The sequence below is a fragment of the Vanderwaltozyma polyspora genome, genomic scaffold (assembly GCF_000150035.1).
Source record: "Vanderwaltozyma polyspora DSM 70294 KpolScaffold1054 genomic scaffold, whole genome shotgun sequence".
NCBI classification, from domain to species: Eukaryota; Fungi; Ascomycota; class Saccharomycetes; order Saccharomycetales; family Saccharomycetaceae; genus Vanderwaltozyma; species Vanderwaltozyma polyspora.
The window spans coordinates 1-24,420 of NW_001834677.1; the positions used below are offsets into that span (position 1 = coordinate 1).

At 33.1% G+C, this 24,420-nt stretch overlaps 8 protein-coding genes, 1 pseudogene and 1 further gene across 8 annotated transcripts, besides 2 other annotated features; 5 read left to right on the plus strand and 5 right to left on the minus strand.

Annotated features, from left to right (window-relative positions):
• The first annotated feature begins 1,122 nt into the window (after positions 1-1,122).
• Positions 1,123-1,347: a sequence feature (similar to hypothetical protein; correction of possible frameshift sequencing error~similar to Saccharomyces cerevisiae YOL098C).
• Positions 1,123-4,207, plus strand: Kpol_1054p1 (the record flags this gene model as incomplete).
• Positions 1,349-4,207: a sequence feature (similar to hypothetical protein; correction of possible frameshift sequencing error~similar to Saccharomyces cerevisiae YOL098C).
• Positions 4,208-4,364: 157 nt separating this feature from the next.
• PKH2 (serine/threonine protein kinase PKH2) lies at positions 4,365-7,655 on the minus strand (the record flags this gene model as incomplete). Its single annotated transcript, XM_001645765.1, has 1 exon — positions 4,365-7,655. One exon carries the CDS (start codon positions 7,653-7,655, stop codon positions 4,365-4,367), a length of 3,291 nt encoding a protein of 1,096 aa, XP_001645815.1.
• Positions 7,656-9,191: 1,536 nt separating this feature from the next.
• Positions 9,192-9,575, plus strand: MZM1 (Mzm1p; the record flags this gene model as incomplete). The annotated part of the gene is made up of 1 exon (XM_001645766.1): positions 9,192-9,575. The coding sequence occupies one exon, from the start codon at positions 9,192-9,194 to the stop codon at positions 9,573-9,575; it is 384 nt and encodes a 127-aa protein (XP_001645816.1).
• Positions 9,576-9,857: 282 nt separating this feature from the next.
• TPT1 (tRNA 2'-phosphotransferase) lies at positions 9,858-10,565 on the plus strand (the record flags this gene model as incomplete). Its single annotated transcript, XM_001645767.1, has 1 exon — positions 9,858-10,565. The coding sequence occupies one exon, from the start codon at positions 9,858-9,860 to the stop codon at positions 10,563-10,565; it is 708 nt and encodes a 235-aa protein (XP_001645817.1).
• A 77-nt stretch (positions 10,566-10,642) lies between these two features.
• VPS3 (CORVET complex subunit VPS3) lies at positions 10,643-13,459 on the minus strand (the record flags this gene model as incomplete). Its single annotated transcript, XM_001645768.1, has 1 exon — positions 10,643-13,459. One exon carries the CDS (start codon positions 13,457-13,459, stop codon positions 10,643-10,645), a length of 2,817 nt encoding a protein of 938 aa, XP_001645818.1.
• Positions 13,460-14,578: 1,119 nt separating this feature from the next.
• Positions 14,579-16,543, minus strand: PUF6 (Puf6p; the record flags this gene model as incomplete). The annotated part of the gene is made up of 1 exon (XM_001645769.1): positions 14,579-16,543. The coding sequence occupies one exon, from the start codon at positions 16,541-16,543 to the stop codon at positions 14,579-14,581; it is 1,965 nt and encodes a 654-aa protein (XP_001645819.1).
• A 399-nt stretch (positions 16,544-16,942) lies between these two features.
• SEC20 (Sec20p) lies at positions 16,943-18,007 on the minus strand (the record flags this gene model as incomplete). Its single annotated transcript, XM_001645770.1, has 1 exon — positions 16,943-18,007. One exon carries the CDS (start codon positions 18,005-18,007, stop codon positions 16,943-16,945), a length of 1,065 nt encoding a protein of 354 aa, XP_001645820.1.
• A 961-nt stretch (positions 18,008-18,968) lies between these two features.
• On the plus strand, positions 18,969-20,159 carry NDJ1 (Ndj1p; the record flags this gene model as incomplete). Its single annotated transcript, XM_001645771.1, has 1 exon — positions 18,969-20,159. One exon carries the CDS (start codon positions 18,969-18,971, stop codon positions 20,157-20,159), a length of 1,191 nt encoding a protein of 396 aa, XP_001645821.1.
• Positions 20,160-20,889: 730 nt separating this feature from the next.
• On the plus strand, positions 20,890-22,202 carry Kpol_1054p9pseudo (annotated as a pseudogene).
• Positions 22,203-22,329: 127 nt separating this feature from the next.
• On the minus strand, positions 22,330-23,007 carry POP3 (Pop3p; the record flags this gene model as incomplete). Its single annotated transcript, XM_001645772.1, has 1 exon — positions 22,330-23,007. The coding sequence occupies one exon, from the start codon at positions 23,005-23,007 to the stop codon at positions 22,330-22,332; it is 678 nt and encodes a 225-aa protein (XP_001645822.1).
• Positions 23,008-24,420: the final 1,413 nt, after the last annotated feature.

Below are 24,420 nucleotides of genomic sequence, written 5' to 3' on the forward strand. Positions count from 1 at the left end.
TAATTGGATATAATATAATTTGTAATCCAATCCAATCCAATCCACTCACATTGTAAACGATTTCATTAAACTTTTCCTTGTCCAAATTATTCTTTTGCTATCAAGGATTGCTTGCAGTTGCGTTCCAGAGTTGGGTCTCCTGGTTGATTGGTTGCTGGCAATAATTTTTCACATTTCTTTTTGAAATTTGTCATGATGTAAAAAATAACATAAATTTGTCCTAATTTTTATTTTTTTTTCTTGTTCGAGAGGGCGCGTTTCTTTTTTCCAAGAAGAGATTGCACAAAGAGAGGCTCACAACCAACCATCCAAACCCCCTTCATTTCCTGATGTATATGCACACACTCACACTTCACACACACAATTGACAGAGAAGCAGGTGTAAAGTCAGAGTGCGAGGAGAGGAACAACCAGAGATGTTGAAATGATGTACAACAAGTACGGATATTACACGGATAAATTTCCACCGACTAACTCCACCTTGTCTCTCTCTTTTTATTCTCCATCTCTAACAAATAATGGGTACTCGTATATATTTTGTCTTGGGACATTTTTGGTTACAACTCGAAATAGTTAACACCTATCAATCTATCCCCCATTGATCTCCTCTCTTCCCTTCCCTAAAGCTGGGGTATGAGCTTTACGTATACTCCACAACAATGAAGAGAATCAATAATAATCTGTTCATCTTGTCTCCTACACACATTCTTTCTCTGTCACATAGCTGTGTTTTTACGGCATTTCGTCATTCCCACCCACACTTCAAGAACTTAGTATATTTCAATAACCTTCCAACAATATAGAAAGAAACAAATACAAAATAAATATACGAGTACAGTACCCATTACCTTTTAGATTCAAATCGTATGGCCAAAGACTACCCATTCCAACATTCATTGCCCTTTTTCATATGTTTACTGACGCTGTCACTTTCAATGATATCTGTCGCTTTTTGGACAAATATCTAATTTCGAACCTACAAGAAAATTTGTTCAGAAACAAAAAACCTAACATAAATAAAAGATGATGAGGTACCAGTTTTTAACTTCTAGAGTAGCAGACTTTTAAACTTCAGGTGCTTAAGGTCAGTGAGACAGTTAGGAACGTTGCAAATTTATTGTTATGTCGTTCAATAAACTTGTTTCTTTCCAATTGGAGTATGCTCCACAATATAGAATTACAAAATATATCTCTCCAAGAACTAAATTGCAATTAGTTCATATTAATCATAAGTCATCTCCATTAGTTCAAGGTTATTTTGCAGTGGCTATGAAATGTCCTATTGATGCAGGTACTCCCCACACTTTGGAGCATTTGATCTTTATGGGGTTCTCATCAATTCCCTTATAAAGGTTTATTAGATACAGCAGGGAATCTATGTATGTCTTCTACAAATGCCTGGACCGCTACTGATCAAACTGTTTACACCTTGACTAGTGCAGGTTGGAAAGGGTTCAAACGTTTGTTACCTGTCTACCTGGATCATATTTTACACCCAACATTGACAGATGAGGCTTGTTTAACTGAAGTTTATCACGTTGATCCTGAAGATTTAAGTGACAAAGGTGTTGTCTATAGTGAAATGGATGCAATTGAATCCCAAAGTTGGTTTGTAACAATGTTAGAAAAGCAAAGATTATTGTTCCCAGAAGGTAGTGGTTATAGATCAGAAACCGGTGGTTTAACTGAAAATTTAAGACAATTGACAAATGATGAAATTCGTAAATTTCATAAAGAATTATACTCTCCTGAAAATTTATGTGTCATTGTTAGTGGTAATGTACCTGAGGATGAGTTATTATCAATAGTAGAATCTTGGGATCAATCTTTGCCCTCTTTCAACTCTGATTCTCGTAAAAGACCATTTTTAGATACCAAAGAATCTCAAATTCCTTCTAAAAGGGAAAAAACTACAGAGTCCACAGTAACTTTTCCAGAATTAGATGAATCTCAAGCTGAAATTTTGTTGTCTTGGATTGGTGCATCTTTTCATGATTACAAGAATGATTTGGCTGTTTCCCTATTGATGGATTATTTTACTGAAACTGCAATTGCCCCTTTCAACAAGCTTTTAGTAGAAATTGAAGATCCATATGCTAATTCTATTGATTATTGGACTGACGATTTTATGAGAACAATTGTCAATATTGGTGTACATGGTGTGCCAACTGAAAGATTAGACGAAACAAGAGATAAGGTCTTGGACGTTTTACAAAATCACGAAATTGATATGAATCGAATGAAACAAGTGATTGATAATGGTAAATGGGATTATATATTAAAATGTGAAAAGAACGGTGATAACATTCTTTCTCAAGTGGTTATTGCAGATTTTATTTACGGTGATGACAAGGGTGCAAGTTTAGAAAAAGCTGTAAAAGATATCTCTGATTTTGATACATTGATGACATGGGATATACAGCAATGGAACGACTTGTTAAAACAAATATTCATTGATAATAAGCCAGTTATTGTCATTGGTAAACCAAGTAAGTTAATGTATGAAGAAATAGAAAAAAAGCAGAATAACTTGATGAAGGAAAGAGAATCTATGTATCAGGGAGATGCAAGAAAAGCATTGGCATCAAAGTTAGAAGATGCCAAAACTGCAAATAATAAAGAAATTCCAACGGAATACCTTGAAAAATACTCTATTGAAAATCCAAGTTCAAGTGTAGATTTCATTAAAACAAAGGGTATAACAAATATGAAGGACTATGAATTTAATGACTTAAATGATCCTTTAACTCAAAAAATATTGAATTCAATGCCAGAAAACTTCCCATTCTTTATTCATGCAGAATACTTCCCATCTCAATTTATTGAAATTCACACTCTTCTAAGTTCAACATCAATTCAAGATCCTAAGTTGTTGCCATATTATCATGTTTTTAATGAATTATTTTCTATGCCAATGAAGGGATTAGAAGGTTCGATAATTCCATATGAAGACGTTGTATCCAAGTTGAAATCAGAAACTGTCGATTCACAGATTTCAATTGGGTTACAAGCCTCTACCCATGATTTGATCGACTTTAGAATTAGATGTAAGTCTGACAAGTATAAAGATGCGGTAAAATGGATTAAATATTGTTTGTATGATATGATATTTGATGAAAAGCGTGTGTCGATTCTATTAGAAAACTTCTTAAATTCTATTGTTGAATTGAAAAGAGAAGGTGATATTATGCTTGAATCTATTATTTCCAGAAACATTTATACCGACAGATCCTTAAAGAAATCTATAGATCCTTTGTTTGTTGAAGAATTAATTGAGACAATATTAAATGATATTGAAGATGGTAAATACGAGAAGAAAGTTTTGCCAAAATTGGAATTGATGAGGAATCAATTAAGATCTGATTTTAGTAAAATGCACAATATTGTATTAGGTGATGTCGAAAAGATATCTGATCATTTCTACGAACCATGGAAGGAATTGGCCTCTATTTACCAAAAGGATTCAATGAATTCGAATATTGTAATCCCATCAGTACCAAAATCATTGGATACCTTATCGTCTATATGTACTCATCCAAAGGGAATTGCTCGGATTATTACTACGCCGCCATCTGAATCAACATATTTGACATTAATGACAAAGATTCCATTCGATTTGAATTATTTCCATCAAGATTATCCAATCGTGTCATTAGCTTCCGAGTACTTCCAATGTGTTGAAGGGCCATTCTGGAAGGGTATTCGTGGTTCAGGTTTGGCATATGGTGCAAACATGGTTGAAGAAACAGAGATCAATTCATGGTCATTCACTATTTACAGGGGATCTGATATCATAAAGTGTTATGAGACTGGTAAGGAGATTATTAACGGCTTTGCCAATGGTGAAACAGAATTTGAATCACAATTAATTAATGGTTCTATGAGTAGCATTATAAATAGGTTGGCTTCAAGGGAAAACGGATACTATTCTTCAGCATTAACTAAATATGTTAACCAATTTTTGAAAAAGAGAGGCGCTGATTACAAAGATTATTATTTAGAGAAACTTTCAGAAGTTAATGCCAAGGATCTTCAAAAGATAACAAAGGAATACTTTGTTAAACTATTTACACCTCAATTTTCTAATCTATTTATTAGTTGTCATCCAAGCAAATTAGAAGGTATTAAAGAATATTTTGAGGATATCGGTTTCAAAATCGAAGTAGAAGAAATGGAAGATGACGAGGAAAGTTCTGAAGAGGAATGATCTTATCTAAAAAAGTAATTGATATGTAATTGATAAATATTAAAAGAAACAGCAATTAAAAATATAAATCTTCAATAAAATTTAAAAGGGTATTAATTTGTTACAATAAAAAATATACATATAAATAAATCGATATTCTATGAAATATAGTTAACAACTATTTATTTCTTAATGACCTTTCACTTCTAGCCAAAAATCTAGAATTACTTGCATTTACAGTCTTTTTTAATAAACCTTTACTATTTTTTATATGTCCTGTGCTGGGTTCTGAGGAAGATATGAACTTGCTTTGCAGACTTGTCAATCCTAAACCAGCAGGTGTATGTTCTACATTTGAAGGTAAGCCATTCGTTAACTTACTAGATGTAGGTACTGGAACAGCTGATTTCTTTGACTTATCCCTTGAACTAACAAATGAGTCAAAAAGTCTGCTTGATCTCCCTGTTGGACTGGTAACTATTGGTGCAGATGAAGTTTTATTTTCCTTAATAAAATGTGACTGATGTAACACAGGACTTTGCTGAGATACGGGTAGCGCTTTCGGAGTTCTTTCTCTTGGTAATACTGGACTTGCAATATTAGCTGCTTTTGCTGCATTACTTATACCATCATTATCTTCCCTTTTTGCTTTTCCAACATGTCTTTCATGATTAATTTTTATACTTTTCTTAAATGCATTAAACCAGGACTTTGAATCTTGATCTCTATATTTGAACACAAATGATTTATATGGTGTTTCTACGGCACCATAACATGAGTTATGATTTGGATCGGTTTGACTAGGGATAACCAATTCTTTAACTTTTGTGCTAGTCTGATATAAAAAGATTTTATAACAAATATCATAGTAAGAATTGTCAGTTGTATTCGGTGTATTTCTTTTCGTTAAAATAAATAAATGACCATGCGTCGTTAAAACAAACATTCTCTTGTAAGCATTATCCCATAAAACAGTTTCCCCTACAGCATCCGGTTTGTGATGGAATAATTTCCTGAATTTCCCAAAACTACTGTCGTCACTATTATTTGATGCTGTTGGTGTTAGAGGAGCTGGATGTGATACGACAGAATTAGGATCTACATCTGTTGCAAAGGCAGCATTATGTGTCATAGGATACTTGTACTCTTTTGTAATATTTTCATAGTCGATAGGGTTTTCCTGATAATAATTTTCTTCTTTTAATATCGCATAATTTGGATCAGACCTCAACCCTGTAATTCCACCCCCGTTTCTTGCGACCTGCGACAAAAGAGTGGTGCGTTGGGCTCCAAATGTATTTGGATTTATTATATGACCTGAAACTTTGTGCACCTTCTTTTCCAAAACTGCAGTATCCATTACAGACAAAATCATTTCTCCAAATTTGACTACATGGTCATCATTACTTTCTAAAAGCCACGACCATTCGCTATCTAGTTTATGAGGATGAGCAGGCTTTTCGCTTTGTTTAGCTTTTCCATGAGCAGAATGAGATGATAATGAAGAGATAGATCTTAAGGATGAAGAACGAGGAATCGTAGGAGAAAGTGGGCTATTTGTAACTAATACAGGTTCAGATGCATTTGCATTCTTCATGGAATTATTAGAAGCAGAAGACGCCGAACTAATTCTTGATCCATTTGGTGGAGTAGACGTAACGGCTTTCTTTGTTAATGCAGCAGATGCAGCATACGCGGCTCCACTAGGTGTTCTCGAAGAGTTTGCTTTTCTATTGCTTATTTCCTTTCTTGCAGTTTCTAAAATATGTGCTGTTCTTTCATCCATAACTTTTTTCTGGGCTGGTTTTTCTGTAGAATGACTAACTGGAGAAGGACTTTTTGGAGGAACAGGTGTAGAAGGGCTGGCGCCACGAGAATTTGGTCTTTTTTGCAATGCTAATAATGGACGCTTTGGGTTTGCACCTGTGTTGTCCCTTAACGCAGGAACAGGTTGCATTGATTTTGCACTAACACGATAAGGTTGTAATTCAGGAGCAGCTAAATTCCATACAGAACCATCTGAGAAATTTCTATCTGATAAAAAGTGATGTTTTTTAATTTGTGAAATCGTCAACCTTTGTTCAGGTGCCTTTATAAGAATTCTTTTCACTAAATCTCTAATTACCAAAGGAAATCCAGCTGTGAATGCGTATTGAACCTTCATAACTTTTTGGAAAGTCAAATATTCATTAGTTGCTTTAAAAGGAGGTTTGCCTGCTATCATTTGAAAAACGATACAACCAAAAGCCCAAATATCACAACGACTATCTGCGTAAGAATCATTTAGTAATTCAGGTGACACATACTCAGCTGTACCAACAAACGATTTTGACCGCGTTAATAAATCGTATGTTTCATGTTTTGACGATGATGAACTTGATTTAGGCTCCAATATTTTTGCAGTACCAAAATCAGTTAATTTAACCTTCATTTCAGAATCCAAAAGAATATTTTCAGGTTTTATATCTCTGTGAATAATACCTCTTGAATGTACGAAATGAATAGCATCGATAATTTGGGCCGAATAATATGAGGCACAATCTTCATTCATGGAACCAAATTTTTTTATTAAAGATAGGAAATCACCATTTGGAGCGTACTCTAATAAGAAATATAAGCTGGCTTCATCTTGGAAAGTGAAAAAAAGTCTTACGATACCTCTTGAGTTGTTTAATTTTTGTAAAGCATTCTTTTCTATATTAACGTACTTGACCTTTTTCTGTTTGATTAAATACTCTTTGCTTAATACTTTTACGGCGTATTTTTTTTTAGTTTCTATCGATGTAGCCAACATAACAGTTGAATATGAACCGTCACCAAGGACTTCACCAAATTTGAAATCTTTTATACCCTTCAATATCACTTGTTTTGATTTACTGCCTGTTTCTGGATTAGTTACTTCTCGTACAACTTTGGCGGCGCCTCTTTCAGCCCAGCTCTCTTGACGTTGTTTCATTGCTGTAGTTACGGAAATGCCGTCAGACTGAGTTGCGTATCTGGAAGATTGTTGTTGTTGTTCGGATGGCCTTTGGCGATGTATATGTAGAGGTTCTGGAGTTTCGCTTGAATTTAACCCATTGTAACCTAAATCCAGACTATCCAAAGTTATGACTTCTTCTTCATCTTCCAAAACTTCATCCAAGGATTCGTCTAGGGAATCCTGTTCATTGATCTTATCATCGGAGATGCGGTTACCACGAGCCTGTTTGCTGTACATCTGGATGAAGTTGTCAGTATCTGTCAAAGCTTTTTCCCTTTGGTCGAGGCCTCTCTGCTGTAATGAGGCAGCTATATTAAGATTTGAGGTGCTTCTCATTGGTGATGAGAGAGGGTTTATTCTCTTTGTGTTGAGCAGGCCCGAAGCCTGTTGGTATGATTGTTGTCTTGAGAGCTGCTCATTCAGATGCTCCTCATCTGTCGGAAGCAGGGGTCTCGACATTGAATTAAGTTCTTCTTCTGCAAAAGTCATTTTTGCTTATGTTATCTTGTGTATGTATATATATTTGAACAACAACGAAAAAGATAAAAGGATAAATAATGGGTTAAATATTTTTTATTCTTTTTTATTTTGTTGTATTGGATTGTATTTTTACTTTAATGTTGTTTTTTTTATTTCAATATAATATCTCTTTGATAAGTGGATAGGTAGGTGATATCTCCCTTGAGGTGAAGTTGTGTATCTAGTATTGATATTTTCGTTTTGTATAATTGCAAAAGTAGTTTCTTCAGTTGATTTTGAAAAATATCTCAGAAACTCTTGATTGATAAAACAAATAAAGAGAGGGGAAGTGAGGGGGGAAGTTGATAAAAATTAAAAAAAAAAAAGAACACAACAATAGATTGGAAGAACTGTTTTGGTGTGAATATGAAATCTTTCTTAAATATGACGAACAAAAATAAAAAATTAAAGTTGAAATTAAAGCAGTCACTATATCTTGAGATGGGGCAGACAGAACAATGTAGGATGAAAAGTGCGGTTTCTTTGTAGTAAAAGGGATGAGACGAGCACAGTTAAAGGTATTAAAACACAACCAGAATCAAACACAAAGGATCAAAATCGATGAAATAGTGTTTTAAATGAGGGATGTTACCCTTAGAGATCAAGTCTAGCAACAACGAATTAACAGGCTAAAAGAAAAAAAAAAGTAAAAGAAGCTGTGAGATATGCTAGTTGGTTTATGCTATCATCCAAAAGTACCAGAGAGGTATTGCTAAAAAAAATATAGAATGATAGGACAGAAGAGAATTCAATACAATACAGTGCAATACAATTGAAATGAAAAGTATTAGAATATGAACTTGTCTGTTATCGGATTACTTTATCTAAAGCAGAACCAAAGTTTAATTGAGATGAATTGAGACGGATTGACCAGAATGGACTTGACTTGACCTGAATTGAACTGAATTGAACTGGATTGAGTTGAATTAAAGTTAAACTAAATTCATCTTCTCTCATTCATTCATTCATTGTAAAGTAAAAAGTCCTCTCTCTGTAAACTAAACTAAATCATTTATTTTTTGGATTGTTAAACCATTTTCGACCGCAACAGCAGCAGCAGCAGCAACAGCAACAGACGCAACTGTGTGATACAGGAAGTGAAGGGGGTGGGAAAGATGACGAGGGGAAGGAGAAAGGGAAAAGGCAAAGAGAAAGACAATGTGTATATTTATCCCGTTATAAGTGATTGATTGCTTTGTGGTCATGTGATTTGGTTTGTCACGTGTGGTTTCGTTTGGTGTGATAGCTGGTGTCCGCACGTGACTAGTTCTCTTTCTTCGTGTGGTGGGAATTGGGCTAAAACTGAAAACTTTACGGTGTAGCAGGAAAGGAACTTGTATATCTATAGTATCCATGAAAAATTAAGGTTATTTAGATGCTTCAACCTTGGAAAGCATACGATTTGCAACAAGATAGAACACTTCTACAGACACTGTTCCCTTCTCCCTCCTCCCCCCTCCCCATCCCCATTATATTTATATATATATTATACTCAACCATACAAACATGAGTACTTCTCAGAGAGCTTTGGGTGCCTACAGACACGGTCTAAGGGCAGCGCGTATTGCCTTCCAAGGTGATACCACTATGCTCAACGCTGCAAGACTAAAGATGAGACAAGGTATGGAGAAACCGAATCCTGAACTGTCAAAGGATCAACAGATCTCCCTCATGGAAGACGTGGCTCTCTTCTTGAGAAGAAATCTAGTCCAAGGTAAAAAAATTAAAGAATCTACAACTACTTCAGATGGTAAAGATGTATATCGCTTGAATATCCATAAGGATACCGAATTGGGTGATAACGATACTGTTAAAAATGCAAAGACTACATTGAAGGCAAACGGAGGTGTAGGCTGCTGTGGTGGAAGTGGCGCTGCCTCCAAATCTTGAACCCTTAGATAGCTCCATTCCTTTAAAGTTATGTAATCATGTAAATATTGAATAATAATAAAAATAAAAAATTATGTGAAATTTTTCAATCATCCATCTCACACACTATGTGAATGATGTCGTAGGATATTTATCTAGGTGTACTCGTTATATAGTTGCGTTGGGAAGTACAAAGGATATTTGGTTTCCTTCACATACGTCAAACAGATCTATTCATCGTCAGTAGATATTCTCTCTCCCTCCCTCTCTCTCTCTCGCTCTGTATACTAGTACCTTACAAGCATGTCTCTAGATCAATCTGAACTACTGAAAAAGAGAGACGTCCAAATTTCAAAAGCTCTATCCTATCTGTTGAGACATGGTGCCCAAAAGGAAAAACTATCAATCAACAGTAATGGATACATCCTAGTGAAAGATATCCTCTCGCATAATAGACTGAAAACCCATAAATGTACTTTAGAGGACCTTCACAGAATTGTCGAGAACAACGATAAAAAAAGATTCCATCTCAAGATAGTAGACGACCAAGAACATATATGTGCAACTCAAGGACACTCTTTAAAGACTGTAAAACCAAGTGATGAGGTCTTGGAACCAGTACTCTCTTTGGATCAATTACCAAAAAGGCTGGTTCACGGTACAAACCTTCAAAATGCAATTTTGATATTCAAATCAGGACAGATCAAAAAAATGAATAGAAATCATGTCCATTTATCTCCTGGTGTCATAGGAGAAGATTCAGAAGTGGTAAGTGGGATGAGGTATTCAAGTAACGTTCATATTTTTTTGAAGTTAAATGATTCCTTGTTGGAAAATTTAAAATTATTTAAATCGATTAATAGCGTCTATCTATCTGCTGTTGATATACCGACAGATCTAGTTGAAAAAGTCATTTTAAAGAAATCTTTGAAAATGAACTCTTATCAAGATGAAATTGCAACTCTACAACTGTTATTGGATTCAAAAAATATCCCTTGTGAAATCTTATAGGTTAATAGTAGTAATTCTTCAAAAGTTTATAGATTATGAAATGCTAATGTATATATAATATGTAAATGCAAAAATATTCAATTTACGTCATCGAAATTCGACAAAAGCTCAGTGTAAAGTGAAATTTCACTTTTTAACAGCGCTTTCTCAAGTTCTAAACTTCTCTTATTGTCTTCGATATCTTTAAATATTGGGAATAGGAAACTAGTCAAGGGCCCAAATGGATAATCTTCTGGTATCACCTTCAATACTTTTTTTAAAACTTCACGGTCATTAAGTAAACTTCTATTTCTTTTAAGTAACGTGACTACTAATGTAATGGGTTCTATTCCCTTTGATAGAGAAAGGTAATGTTCAAGTACCTCAGATATGTTTTTCGCCGTCAAATATGTTTCTATGCTAACAAAATCGTTGTACGACATAAATAAATCAAATATCTTTTCTTTCGTCAGAAGTTCATTAAATTTAGTTTTAAATTCAGGCAACAATACTAATAATGATAGTAGGTTTCCTATATCAAACGTCTGGAGATTTTCCAATACCAATGATAACAATGCAGCGTCCGAATCACCGTCGTGACAGAGATTCTTAATGTTACCCAATGTAGATAACATTTCTTCACAGCACTGTTCATGCTTAAGTTTGATTAAAAGATAATCAACTATGCTACTTTTGTAGTAATTCAAATCCTTTGTATATTCTGAGGTAAAAGTTCCCATAAGCTCCCAAATATTATTCGCGGTTATTGTACTCTGCAGCTTAGATAAGTAATAGGAAATTAGTATTTTCTTGTCATTTGAATTTTCTGGACCAAGGAACTCTATTAGTTTGATCTTTCCCTCAATATTATGATCTAATTTAGGAATCAATTCTCTTGGGTCAAGTCTTGCAGATGACATTAATTTTAAGACTCTTCGTAGAGTAGGCTCAGAAACCTCAGGTGATTCTAGTATGTACAAAATGTCATTAATCATGGAAATTGATTTATACTCGGTAGGAAGATTGTCGAGATTATTAGAAAGAAAACTCAAAAGATCGTCAGAATTTCCAGTCTTTTTAATTAATAGTATTGAATGTGTATATTTTTTTAACTTTGCATATAGAAGCTCGAGAAGTTCGTAATTATTTTCATGCTCCTGTTCAGTAATTTTCAGAATTTCCTCTAGACTTACTTTAGGAAACATCTCTACGTTTATTGGATCCTCATCTTTTATCATGTATTCAAATAAATTGACATCTATTGTCTTTCGTATGTTCGAGTAATCATTTATTCTATCCCCATGGTTTCCTTCGCCAAGAGATTTATTTAACAAAGCCAACATTAATTTTAAATTGTCACACTTATGAGTGAGTTTTAAAGCTTTTAAATTGTGTACAAACTTCAATAGACCAGTATTTACCCATACGTTTCCGAATATCTTTAAATCAAAAAGGTAAAACAAAATCCTTAAATCCACCTTCTCAGATGAATTAAACCACTTGTTAATTTCATTATCTGTTATCTTTTCACAGTGTAGCATTATTAGTAACAATCTTAAAGTTATTAGGTAGTTTCTTTCAAGTTGTTCGTATTTTGAATATTCATGTTTTCGGGTCTCTCTTAAGTATGCTTTAATTCTAGGTATTTCAACTTCATCGAATTTATCAAATTCTAATATATCCGGATTTTTTGCTAACAAATATATCCCACAATTGCCATACATTGTTAACGAGGTTCTTAGAGTAAAATTCTGTTCTACAAATCTTTTCTCTGCACTTAATCTTAATTCATCATTTTCGCCTACTAATGGAACTAAACTTAACACGTTCACCACGGATTCTTTAACCTTATTGGATTCACTAGTGTTAAAATTACTAAATTCTTTGATCGTATTAGCTATATTGAGTTTAGGCTCTTTATGATTGAACTTAATATCTTGAAGCTTTATTGATTCACCCAGTGATAACTTATATATTTGAATTTCAGAATCAGAGAGTTGAGTTACAACATAAGGATAGGATGCTATGATATTATTCGGATACTTATCTAAAATCGTTGTACCATTGGTAATTTCACCTTTTGAATTAATGGCAAAAACCATTGAATTCGATTCCTTTGAGATACCTCCAGACACAACAATAAAGTCTTCGGTGCCAAAATTGGTAATTATAGGTTCAAATGGTTCCTCACTTTCACTGACTCTAAACAATGGGATAACTTCGGAACTTTTTGCATTGATTAATTCGTAATTGTTTAACTTCGAAGACATGATGATATTGTCGAGAGAAATCGCTTTGTTTATCATTTTAAAATCATATTTCCTTACCCGTGTAATAGTCGATTGTGATACCTTTAATTCTTCGATCCTATCATCAAGGTAAATGTATATTTTATAAGTTTTTGATCGAACCGAATAACTACGAAGGTTTATATCTGACACATTAGGGATGCTGCTGACATTTGGGGAAGGAGCAAACTCGGGTAGCAGAAATAGGGTCAATGTATTATTAGATAGTATAAAAGCTCTCTCAATTTTAGGTAACAATTGAAATTTATCAATTGGATAATTAAAATCAGAATTAAATTTGGTTTGAGAAACCAGCATATAATTATTTTGTTCCAATTCAAAATAATGCAATAGATCGCCAGTTGTAGAACCCAGATATAGATTTTGATTATAAGCATCAAATGCTGTATAATCTAGCTCAGCGGGCAGACTGTGGATTAGCTGATGTATATTAAAAGGTCCATTTTCAATACTAAAAATATCTTTCATTTTTTCTTGAATCGTATCCTCTTTCTTGGGTTCCTCTCCATCTTCATTTCCGGTAACTTCTACATCCTCATTGATCTCCACTGGCTCTATATCTTGTGGAATATCTTCATTAGCCCTATCAATGTGATCCTGATCCATAACCAACAGGGGAACTATAAATCTATCAAAATGAATCCGAGATCTTGTGAATTGAAACTTAAAATATACAAATTTTGGTATTCAAATAGCACACCCTCTGACTGACTCTAGTCTCGACCTCAGTTCAGCTCATCTGCATCTCATCTTTAATCATGTAGAAGCTTTTAAAATAGTTTAAACATGGCTGTTTCTTCATTTAAGATGACTATCTCGAAGATATTAGGTTTCGGGCATTGACGTACCGGGTAACAATCACATACGTCACTAATGAATGAATCAGACGCTGGTTAAGTTCATATAAGAAATGTTATGCTGGCAATGAGGTACATTTTGTAATCATTGAGTTCATAAAGAGACAAATATTATGAGTAATCATTGATAAGATCCGAGAACCAAAAGAAGGCCAAGTTTTTTAACTGTGTCACTAATTAAGATGGCAAGTCAATTGAAGATAGCATGAAAAAGGTGAAACCTAGCCAGCTTTTTATAGTAATTATTAATCAATTTTTGCTAATTATTCATTACAACTTTTTAAAAACCATGGTATATTATAAAGGTACTGAAAACTTGGTTCTCTTATACAAGAGAATGATAAACGAAGTAATGCATCCTCTCCTATTCAAGACATAAATAGAGAGGATCTCCACGTTGATGAAAATGACCCAGAATCATGTAAGAATATCAGACATGCATTTGACTTAATTCTCACCTGTATTACAATACATATATCTATAGCTAAATAAAAACTATTTAATTTAACTGCCTTATATTTCTATTCAAGAAAGGTACGAAAGTCTGGATGTTAATTGTTAAGAGATTTTATTTCATTACTCAATATACTAATATATTGACCCTATTTCAGTATATTGTACTACACTGAACTTATTCCCTTCCTTGTCGCTTTCGAGGACCGCATCTTTTAGAAAATGTTGGCATATTGCAACAGCATGATAATTTTAACATCAAGAGTACAATCTTAGAGGTAAAATGGTTTAATGAGTGAGAGAAGAGGGTCAAATATATGTCTTCGAATTATAATTTATCGATTATTTAGTATACAAAATGAGTTTCTGATTTAATTATATTTATAAGTAAATGTTTTATTCAAGGTAGATGATATTAATTCAATAATTTTAACAATAGGTTAGCACCCTTATTGTTTTCATTTGAAGTATCGATATCCTTCTTAACTTTGGATAAGTCTTTTACAAATTGTTTACCTTCTGGGGTTCCTTTTAAGGTTTCATATAATGCCACGATAATGAAAGAACTGTCTTGATTATTACACCATTCAAGTAAATTAGTTGAATCTATAATATCATCATAAAATCTTTCTGCAAAAACAGCACCTAACCCTTGAACTTTTTCAAGTTTTACAATTTTCTTTTCTTTGTTGTTCCAATGACCACCTTGGATCAAACCTTTTAGTAATCTACCAGAAAATGGTCTGTGCACTGGATGGTCTTCTTCACTGATATCACCTTTAAATGCGGTTATTATACTATTAATGACATTTTCAAAGTTAGGAACATCTTGTTCACTCAATTGTTCAAATAGTTCATCACTTAATAAAACTTCTGAAACAAATTGACTACCAAGGTTTTCTGCTAAAATGTCAGAGTAATTTTTAGAAATTTCACTCAAATAAATTGGGGCAAATTTCTTCAATAATTCATGTCTTCTTTGTAATGCAGGCTTTTTGGAAGTGGCTTCTGACATCTTGATATATCTATCTAAATCTTTCTTAACAATTGGAGAGAAATATTTACCGCTTAAACCTAATAAAATGTATAACCACGGTCTTCTACCATACTTATCGACGATAAATTCTGTGAAATGTTCCTTAGCAGCAGAGCCGAAGGTTTTGAATACCAGAACAGTATCATCGATGCATAACAATGCAGTTGTAAATACTAGATTACCGTATTCATTTTTAATCAAGCTTTCTACGTGGTTTTTCAAAGTTTTCAAAATTTGTTTTCTTTCCTTAGCATTTGCCTTTGCAATTAAAGTACAAGCAACATCAGCACCTTCTGGGGTGTGTACTAATTCGGCAAATTGTTCATGGATTAATTCAATGAATTCAGAAATTTCTTTTTCGTTGGCGATTTTGACATATTCTTTCATGGCAGAATGTAGGATTTGGAAACCAGCTGAACCCTTTTCAACAGATGCAGTGATAGTACCAATCAAGTTCCTAGCAATGATGTTTCTTTTTTCAACACTACTTTCACAAACTGCTTCGATACTCAAACCATTGTGTGATTCTCTGAAAACAGCATATTCTGAACCCCAGAATTCTCTAATCATTTGTTGTCTTTGCTCATGAGTAGAATATAGAACAAATAAATCTTCTACAACATAAGCACCTTCACGATGTCTCATTAACTTTCTCAAGGAGCCATGTAATTCATCAATGATCAATTGTCTTGAATTTCTAGAGCCATAATGCAATAATTTAACTAACAAATATTTACCATAAGCAGAAGTGGATAGATGGTAAAACTTACCTTTTAAAGCTTCGACTATTTGGTCACGACGACTTTTAGAAGAGTATTTGACTAAAGTTTGGACAACACGCGAAGCATCATGTTTTAAGACTAAATCACTGATACAATCTTCAGATAAACTCCAAATTTCATTAGATAATTTTTCTCTAACTTCTTTTGGAACAGGTGGGTTCTTAACACGCAATCTTTCCCATAAAGATTTAATATGTTGAACTTCAGCACCTGCCTTTCTTTGCATTTTTCTTTCTTTCAACAACTTTCTTTGTTCACCGTGATTGTTTGATGATTCAGAGGAACCAGCTTCTTTGGATGGCTTGTCCTCATCACCTTCTTCTTCTTCTTCTTCTTCGTCATCGTCTTCTTCGACATCGTCTTTCTCAACTTCGTCATCATCAGAAGACATGATCTCGTCCAAATCATCGTCACTACCAGAAGAAGATACTTGATCTAATTGATCTTCTTCATCAGAAGATTCGATAGATATCTTAGCTTTCTTAGAAATTGATTCTGAAGAATCTTCAATTCTATTAGCACGTTTTTTGTTCTTATTTTGTTTACTAGTCACAGGTGCCATTTCGTTTGAATTTATTGGTTAAAGCCACTTGATTATAGTTAAGTGGACTCTTATCGCAGAAAAAAGTACAATAAATATGTAATTCAAAATCTTAATCTTTATTATATCTAGTTCTATTCAGTTTGTTATAGTTGGTGCAATGGTTAAAAGCTCATCTCATCGCTTAACAAAAATTTTTCGAGATGAGGTCATTTACAACGGTTGATGTCAAATGTAATGGAGATTAAGGTTTAAAGCATACCTAGCAACAAGATAAGAGAAGTTAAACCATTGATTCAAACTTAATCAATTTGAATTTTATTTCTTTACTGGATTGTTTATAAATCATGGTTGATGTGGGATGTACTTATATATTGGTGTAACTACAACACGTTATTTATACTAATTACTTTTATAATTTTAAAGTTCATCATGTGACATTATTCTTTGCATAGCTTCATCGACAGCATTTTCAACTGATTTTATTGCTGTCTGGATTGTTGTGCTTGTCAATGTATTTGTAGCTATGCTTATTTCTGTTGTAGTTGTGGTGCTTGCATTTGTGAGTTTTTGTACTAATCCGATGCTTACTAAGATTGATTTGAAAAAGTTGAACAGCAGCCATATACCTAATTTAACAGGTAATTTAAATATTCTCCTCCATAGAACCCAAGAGATGCAAACCACAAGAAATCCTAACGAGAAATATACGTCCCTTTTTTCTTGTTTCGAAGCTCTTTCTAAGCTCTTCACTAATTGTGAAGTTTTGTTAAAAATAGTTTCAAATTGACTATATTTATTATTCATTTGGGTTAGCATATCAGTTTGTAATTTTAATTCATCAAGATTTAAATCACTCTGTAGGATACTAGATTGTAGTATTTGGTTACCCCTGATCAGACTTCCTGTTAGTTTCTTTGTGCTCTTTAATAATTTATCTTTACTTGTGGCTCCTTTATCTGTGAATGACCAGCTTCTCTTTTTTCTTGAACCTCCATCTTCAGTACCTTCATCCTGGGTTTCAGAACCACTAGTTTCACTGATTAAATGTAATTCTATAGCTCTATCCCTTTTGCTATCAATTTGTTGTATATTTTTTATATGACGTTGTTTAATTATTATATTCAAGTTATTTTTGAATTCAGAAAACCAATCCACTAATCCCAGAAGTAAATCGTATTCAGCTAAAATTAAATCTTTATTTTGTACTGATTCTTCTAGTTCCATAATACGTAAAGTATCACATTGGTTTATATCTAAACTTTTGATCCATTCCACACGGAAACCTTTATAAAATTGATTTATATTGACAATTGAACACGATAGTAAATCTTCAAAATCGACAATAATAGCAGCAACATGGTCTGTCTGGACAGACAGATCATGTTCTTCTTCCAACTCTTTAGAATCTCTTGATAAACGCTGTAATTCATCTAACAAAGATTCTTTAATCTTTGTCAATCTATCTATATAAGCTTCATTCATTCTTACCTCTTTTTAAATGGTTGATATAGTACAAGCAGTATATAGCTCTAATCGCATAGATTTCCACAATTGATAGCCCAGAATTGGTGAGTTGATTAATCACTGTATTTTATTAAAGGTTTGACCATGAAGGTGTTCGTTTTATATTGAACTGGCTAAATTCGAAATAAATTCAATAAAATTCATTTGTATATCTTAAGTCACGTGAAAGAAAAAACCACTGTTAAGATTGACGCATCCATCCAAAAGTAAAAGTACAAGATAACCAAATCGCAAAGGGCCATATTTATAACATATTGATATAATATTACAGTATACTATTATCAATTGTAATAGTCATTTATGTAGTGTTGGTGCCCTATTTCTCATAGACAAAATGTCATTAATTGATTGTAAGGTGTAAAAATAGATCATTGCAAGTTGAAAGTATCCATATGGCTAGAACAACTTGTAAAATGCAGTTTCTGTAGATAATTCTATGTATATTTAATATAATTGTAAAGCTTTCCCGGTATGTATGTAGATAAATATCATCTTAATACCTATCTTTGACATGTCCAGCCTTAACCATCCTTAAGCATATTTGGCAATTACCCTCCTTCATGTCACATGACTTATCTTATCATCTATCACGATCATCGATTGTCAGCGGCAGATAATTTAGGGGAGACAGGTATAAAAGAAGCGATAGATTTAAAGATATATTTGATTTGATCTTTCTTTCACTTGTTCATATTTGAACGTAGATTTCAAGTGTCTAAGATTGGTCAGGAATTTGGCGGCTAGTTTAGTGTGAGTGTGGTCTGTGTTCGTGGACGTATCCGTGCCAATCGTATCCTTCTTTTATGAGGGGAAAGTGGTCTGGTAAACAAAAGATCTTTGGTTTTTGTTGTTTGAATTGGATTGATTTTTAATAAGTAGCAGGTATTCAGGTACATCAAAAGTAGTTATAAATCGAGTTATGACTAAGGTTCCATCTCAGGAAAAGAAAAAATTGGATCAAATTAAGATCATCCCTCAGTCAAGAGCTCCATTGCTGATATCTACAGGAACAGATATTGATGATAATTTTGGAGTTAATAATATTTCTGGTAATATTGACAGTACAATTATGTTCAAATTACCTCCAATTGAATTCATACAGAAGAGTTCAGGTCTAAAACTACCTTCAAATTTGAATTACTGCTTTGTGCTATATTCAATGGATAAAGCCATTTTGTCAAATGATTGTAAAGATATACCATTACAGTCTTTTCAATTTTTTAAGGATTGTTATTTGAAGAAGAACAATTCGGAATTTGATCTACAAAGATATTTTCAAATTTTAGAAGATCCTTCACATTCTTGGGATTCGGATGTCAAAAATAATAGACATCTTAGTTCCATAAATGAATCTGGCTTGGAAGGTATTACTATTTTGAGCACCACTGCAGGAACAAGTCATTCAGTGGTCGCAGCCACAGAAGCAACAATGAGTACAGTTATCGATGAAGAACCCTATTTACATCTTACAATATTTCCAAAGGTAATACTTTTCAATAAGACAACCCAATCTTTGCATACTTATAAACTGATTAATGCGCATTTAAAATGCTTTACCACTGTCCTGGATAAGTTCAAAGTTGGTCAAATTGTTGATCTCTATGTTAATTTATACAAAATAATAGAATCGTATGTTGATATAATATTCAGAGATTTAACAATAAAATGGTTACAATGGATAAGATTGATAAGAGAAGATAATGTTTGTTGTAGAGCTTCAATTAGAATATTACATAGTAAATTGAAGAAGCGATTCTGGGATAATCATTTCATATTTAAACAATCGAATTCATTCTCAATAGATAATTTTACAATGTCTTTAAAAAATCTAAGTGATACTCATATAAATGATAAAAAGTTTTTAAACTTAATAGGTTATGGCATTTGGCTAGATTCTACAAATGGTATATTAATATTCGGGAATAGTATTATATCGCAAGATCAAAACATTAATAATGAACCATCTTCAATATATTCAATGCCAACTTTCGGAATATGTATAGATGATTATCCAGTACCTGAAATTATAAACAAAATATTACTCTTTGTAAATTTTGCAATCTTGGAATGCTTCAAAAAAGAGATCAGTTCATCCTCTAGCTACTGTTGAGTCTTCCTCCCATACCGAAACCATTATCTCTTTTCCCCACATTATCACTCTTCCAACTACATTTATCCCCATAAGTTAAAAATATTTTTAATAATTAATTTATATCATTATTGAAAATAGTAATATATTTGTTGTCTTGTCTAGCATTATTATGATTAAGATTATGATTATGATTATCCTAACTGCTACTCTCAGTGAAACATTTCAGACAAATTAGAGCACAGACAGAATTAAAGCATGTCGTTCCAATAACCGTTCATTGACATCAAATTCATTCTTCATCACATTGCCCTCATCTCCTTCGATAAACTACCTATTCACAGTTGCTTAACCTGTCTGTTGCCGACCTCTATAACTGCAGTTGGGTTTTTTTTTCCAGCTCGTTGAGGTTCAGCTGGTTCCTTAAACGATGAAAATTTATTCAATTTGACAATTTCCCGGCTTAGTTATCAGCATGTTACATATATATTATGGTTATGGTAAATTAGTTCTATTCGATGGGCAAGGTAAATACTTAGTTTTGATTTATTAGTTATGGTAGGTGAGGTATTGGATGAAAGTGTTAATTTTAATCAATTATTTACATTAGGTTAATTTCGAGTTCTTATCAAATTAATTAAAACATTTTGCAATTTCTCAATTGTTCGTTAGTTAAGTTAAGGTCGATTAAGTTGTTAACTGTTAACAAAGTATAGCAGATATAAGGTTGTTTCAATTTATTCATTTAATCATGGGATCAAGTTTAAATCCAAGAACCAAAGAGTTCGAATTTGGGGGGTATGTTGGTGCGTTAGCAATTGCATTTGGTTTACCAATTTTCACAATTATTTTAAATCAGATGATTAGACCTGATTATTATATTGTTGGATTGTTTTCAAATTTTGATATTGTAGAATTATGGAATGGTATTAAACCATTGAAATATTATTTGACAAGATCTGATTTATGGACTTATTATATTACTTGGTATATTGTTTTGGCTGTTTTTGACACAATCTTACCAGGTAGAAATATGCATGGTGTAGAATTAAGGGACGGTACAAAATTGCCTTATAAAATCAATGGTATTGCTGTTTCAACCGCTTTTGTTCTTGTACTAGCTTTTAGATGGGCTTTGACCGATGGGGAAATGCCAGAATTACAATTCCTATACGAAAATCATGTTGATATTTGTATTATTACAATTTTATTTTCCGTTGCTTTGTCAACCTACTGTTATATTGCAAGTTTTATTCCATTGTTAAAAAAGAATGGTAAAAGGCAATAATGAAAAAATTTTAACCCTAGGGGGAAATTCTGGTAATCCAATCTATGAACTGGTTATTGGTAGAGAATAAATTCCTAGAATTGGCCCAGTTGATTTAAAGATTTTTCTGAATTGAGACCAGTTATGTTGCTATGGTTAGAAATTAATCTTTCATGTTACATCATTTCTACTTGGAGCATGGTAGAATCAATGATGCTTTACTATTAGTAAACTTGTTACAGGCCTTTTATATTTTTGACGGTGTTTTAAACGAAGAAGGTGTCTTGACAATGATGGATATCACTACTGATGGATTTGGTTTCATGTTAGCATTTGGTGATTTAACTTTGGTTCCATTTACTTACTCTTTACAAGCTCGTTACTTGAGTGTATCTCCAATTGAATTGGGTAAATATAGATTTGGGTTTATTGTATTTATGATGGCGCTAGGTTACTGGATATTCCATTCAGCCAATAAACAAAAGTCCGATTTCAGACAAGGTAAGTTGCCACATTTAGATAGTATTCAAACCAAACGTGGAACCAAACTACTATGTGATGGTTGGTGGGCAAAGTCTCAACATATGAATTATTTCGGTGATTGGATTATTTCAGTAAGTTGGTGTTTAACAACATGGATGCAAACACCATTGACATACTATTATTCATTATATTTCTTAACATTGTTGTTACACCGTCAACAAAGGGATGAACATAAATGTAGAGAAAAATACCAGAAGAGCTGGGAAGAGTATGAGAAGAAAGTTCCATATAAGATTATTCCATATGTTTATTAAATATCATTGTTATTTAATTTATTTTTATATAAAAACATAAATTTGAGATGAATATGCTATGAGTGTAATGCTAAATAAGGAAGGTACTTTACCTTTAAAAATAACAAAATAATTGAATCAAAATATTTCAATTACTTTTGTTTGACGTCTTTTCGTCTTTCTTCTTCTTGTTCTTGTTCTTGTTATCATTTTTTGAAACGATAGGCATCGAAGTATTTAAATATTTTATATTTGAAGGTTCATATTTCAAATTGTCTAACCATGGGAAGTTCAAAGGCGCTACTTTTGAAAGAATCAAATCTGTGAAATTTGAATTAATTTTTGAGTTACATTTAAGTAATAACATGCCATCGAAATTATCGATTGGCAAGGAATCCAATATAACCTGTAAAGAATTTCTTGGTAATTGGACTAGTGTAACTTTGACCTTTGAAGTATAGCATAATAAGGGTACTTGCTGTAATAGGACAGAGGGAACTCCAGCATCTTTATTACAAACAAATAATAGAACAGGGCTATTACTTTCATCGGTTCCACTTAAGATTGAAACTATATCATTAAATGAATAGGATATATCCCATGGCCATTCATCATCAATTGTTAAATTTTTACATTTAGAAAGAATAGTAGATTGCAATAATTCCCATACAATATGTTGATCCTCTACGATAGGCCATAGTTTCCCTTCATTAGTATAAGGATTGTCTAGAATAGGTCTGTAAACTTGTCTTCTCTTGGCAATTTTCTTGTCTAAAGCTTTTAAAGAATTCCCACTAACTTTACCACTAGAATTAGACTTTGACATTATAAACCACACTATATATTAGATATATGTCCTTTGTACTATGCTTCAGTTTCTCTCGACCTCATTAGAAGCACCATAAGAATGAGAACATGAATAAGAGAACATCTAAAATAATTTAAGCACTAAATAAGTAAAAATTGAACTACACTACCACCATTGTTATCATTAGCGTTATCATCATTATAATTCTAGCTATTCCAAAAGTTACCTCATCGCGAATAATTTTTTCACTTCGAAATCACAATTCTCAGCTACACCGAATCCAGGCTAAACCGAATCAAATCATACAGTAAGTGAAAAGTAAACTCCCCAGAACTTATTTCGCGTTGGAAACGATCATAAAACAGTTGCTTGAGTTTCTGGCTTTGAATGGTTTGGTTATCTCATCATCACCATAAGTCACACCGCAGCCTTTTCAGCCAATTCCTTTAGCTATGAAACCTCACTACCGTAGTTAGAGCTGTGCACGGTAAAGCAGAATTTGAAGCAATTCATACTCATAGTTGACTTTTCTAATTAATAACTTGGTGAAATGGATGGTCAATAAATGAGCAAGAGGTTTGGTCACCCTTGTAGTCCTTTTTCCTGATGGGAGGGGGAGGCTGTCTCTTTTTAGGTGATCTTGGCTATACTGGAAGGCGGGTAATCGATGCAGTTCTTACCTGTACATCAGCTGACATGCAAGTCCAGATTATACGTTTATACGATGTGCATTAATGGAAACGTAAATAATCAAATCATTCAGATGATGAGAGATCTTAACTGAAAATGATACTATAATCAAAAATATATCAAAGCACGTCTAATAGTTAAAATTAATTATTTGTATGTTATTCTTCATCCTAAGAGGGAGAAAACTAACACTTAATCTGTTTAAATATATTGGATGTCATACGTCATAAACCAAAATGACGTTATAAACCCCACGTAACCCAGGTCTTGAACCTCATCCACCATTCTCTCAATCACATGACTTTCGTGTGTAGCGACTTACATATCTGGCTTCCAAAATTTTATTTTTTCCTTGTCCGGATAATGCCCGGCCTTGCCTACCCCGGCACTGCGGATTTGTTTCGGCCACAATCTTTTTCCTTCTCTTTCGCAATTCGTAAAACTCGGTCTCTGCCTCGACTTCTGAGAAAGACACTACGTTTTTTCTTTTTATTTCTTTTTCGCTGTTGTTCTCTTTGATGTAAATTTTAACATGATACAATTTTTAACATGGTGATGGAGTTTGTCCAGTCGTTTGTTTGAGGATGCAAAAATGGTTAGAAGGGAGTCCTTTTTAAGTTTGTTTGTTTGTTTATCATTACGGTTGTGTTTGTTGAACAGAGATACTTAGAACAAGAAAATTTTTGGTGTTTGTTTCGATTCGAATCTATTATTTTGTTTTCGATTTCGAGTTTTAAATAA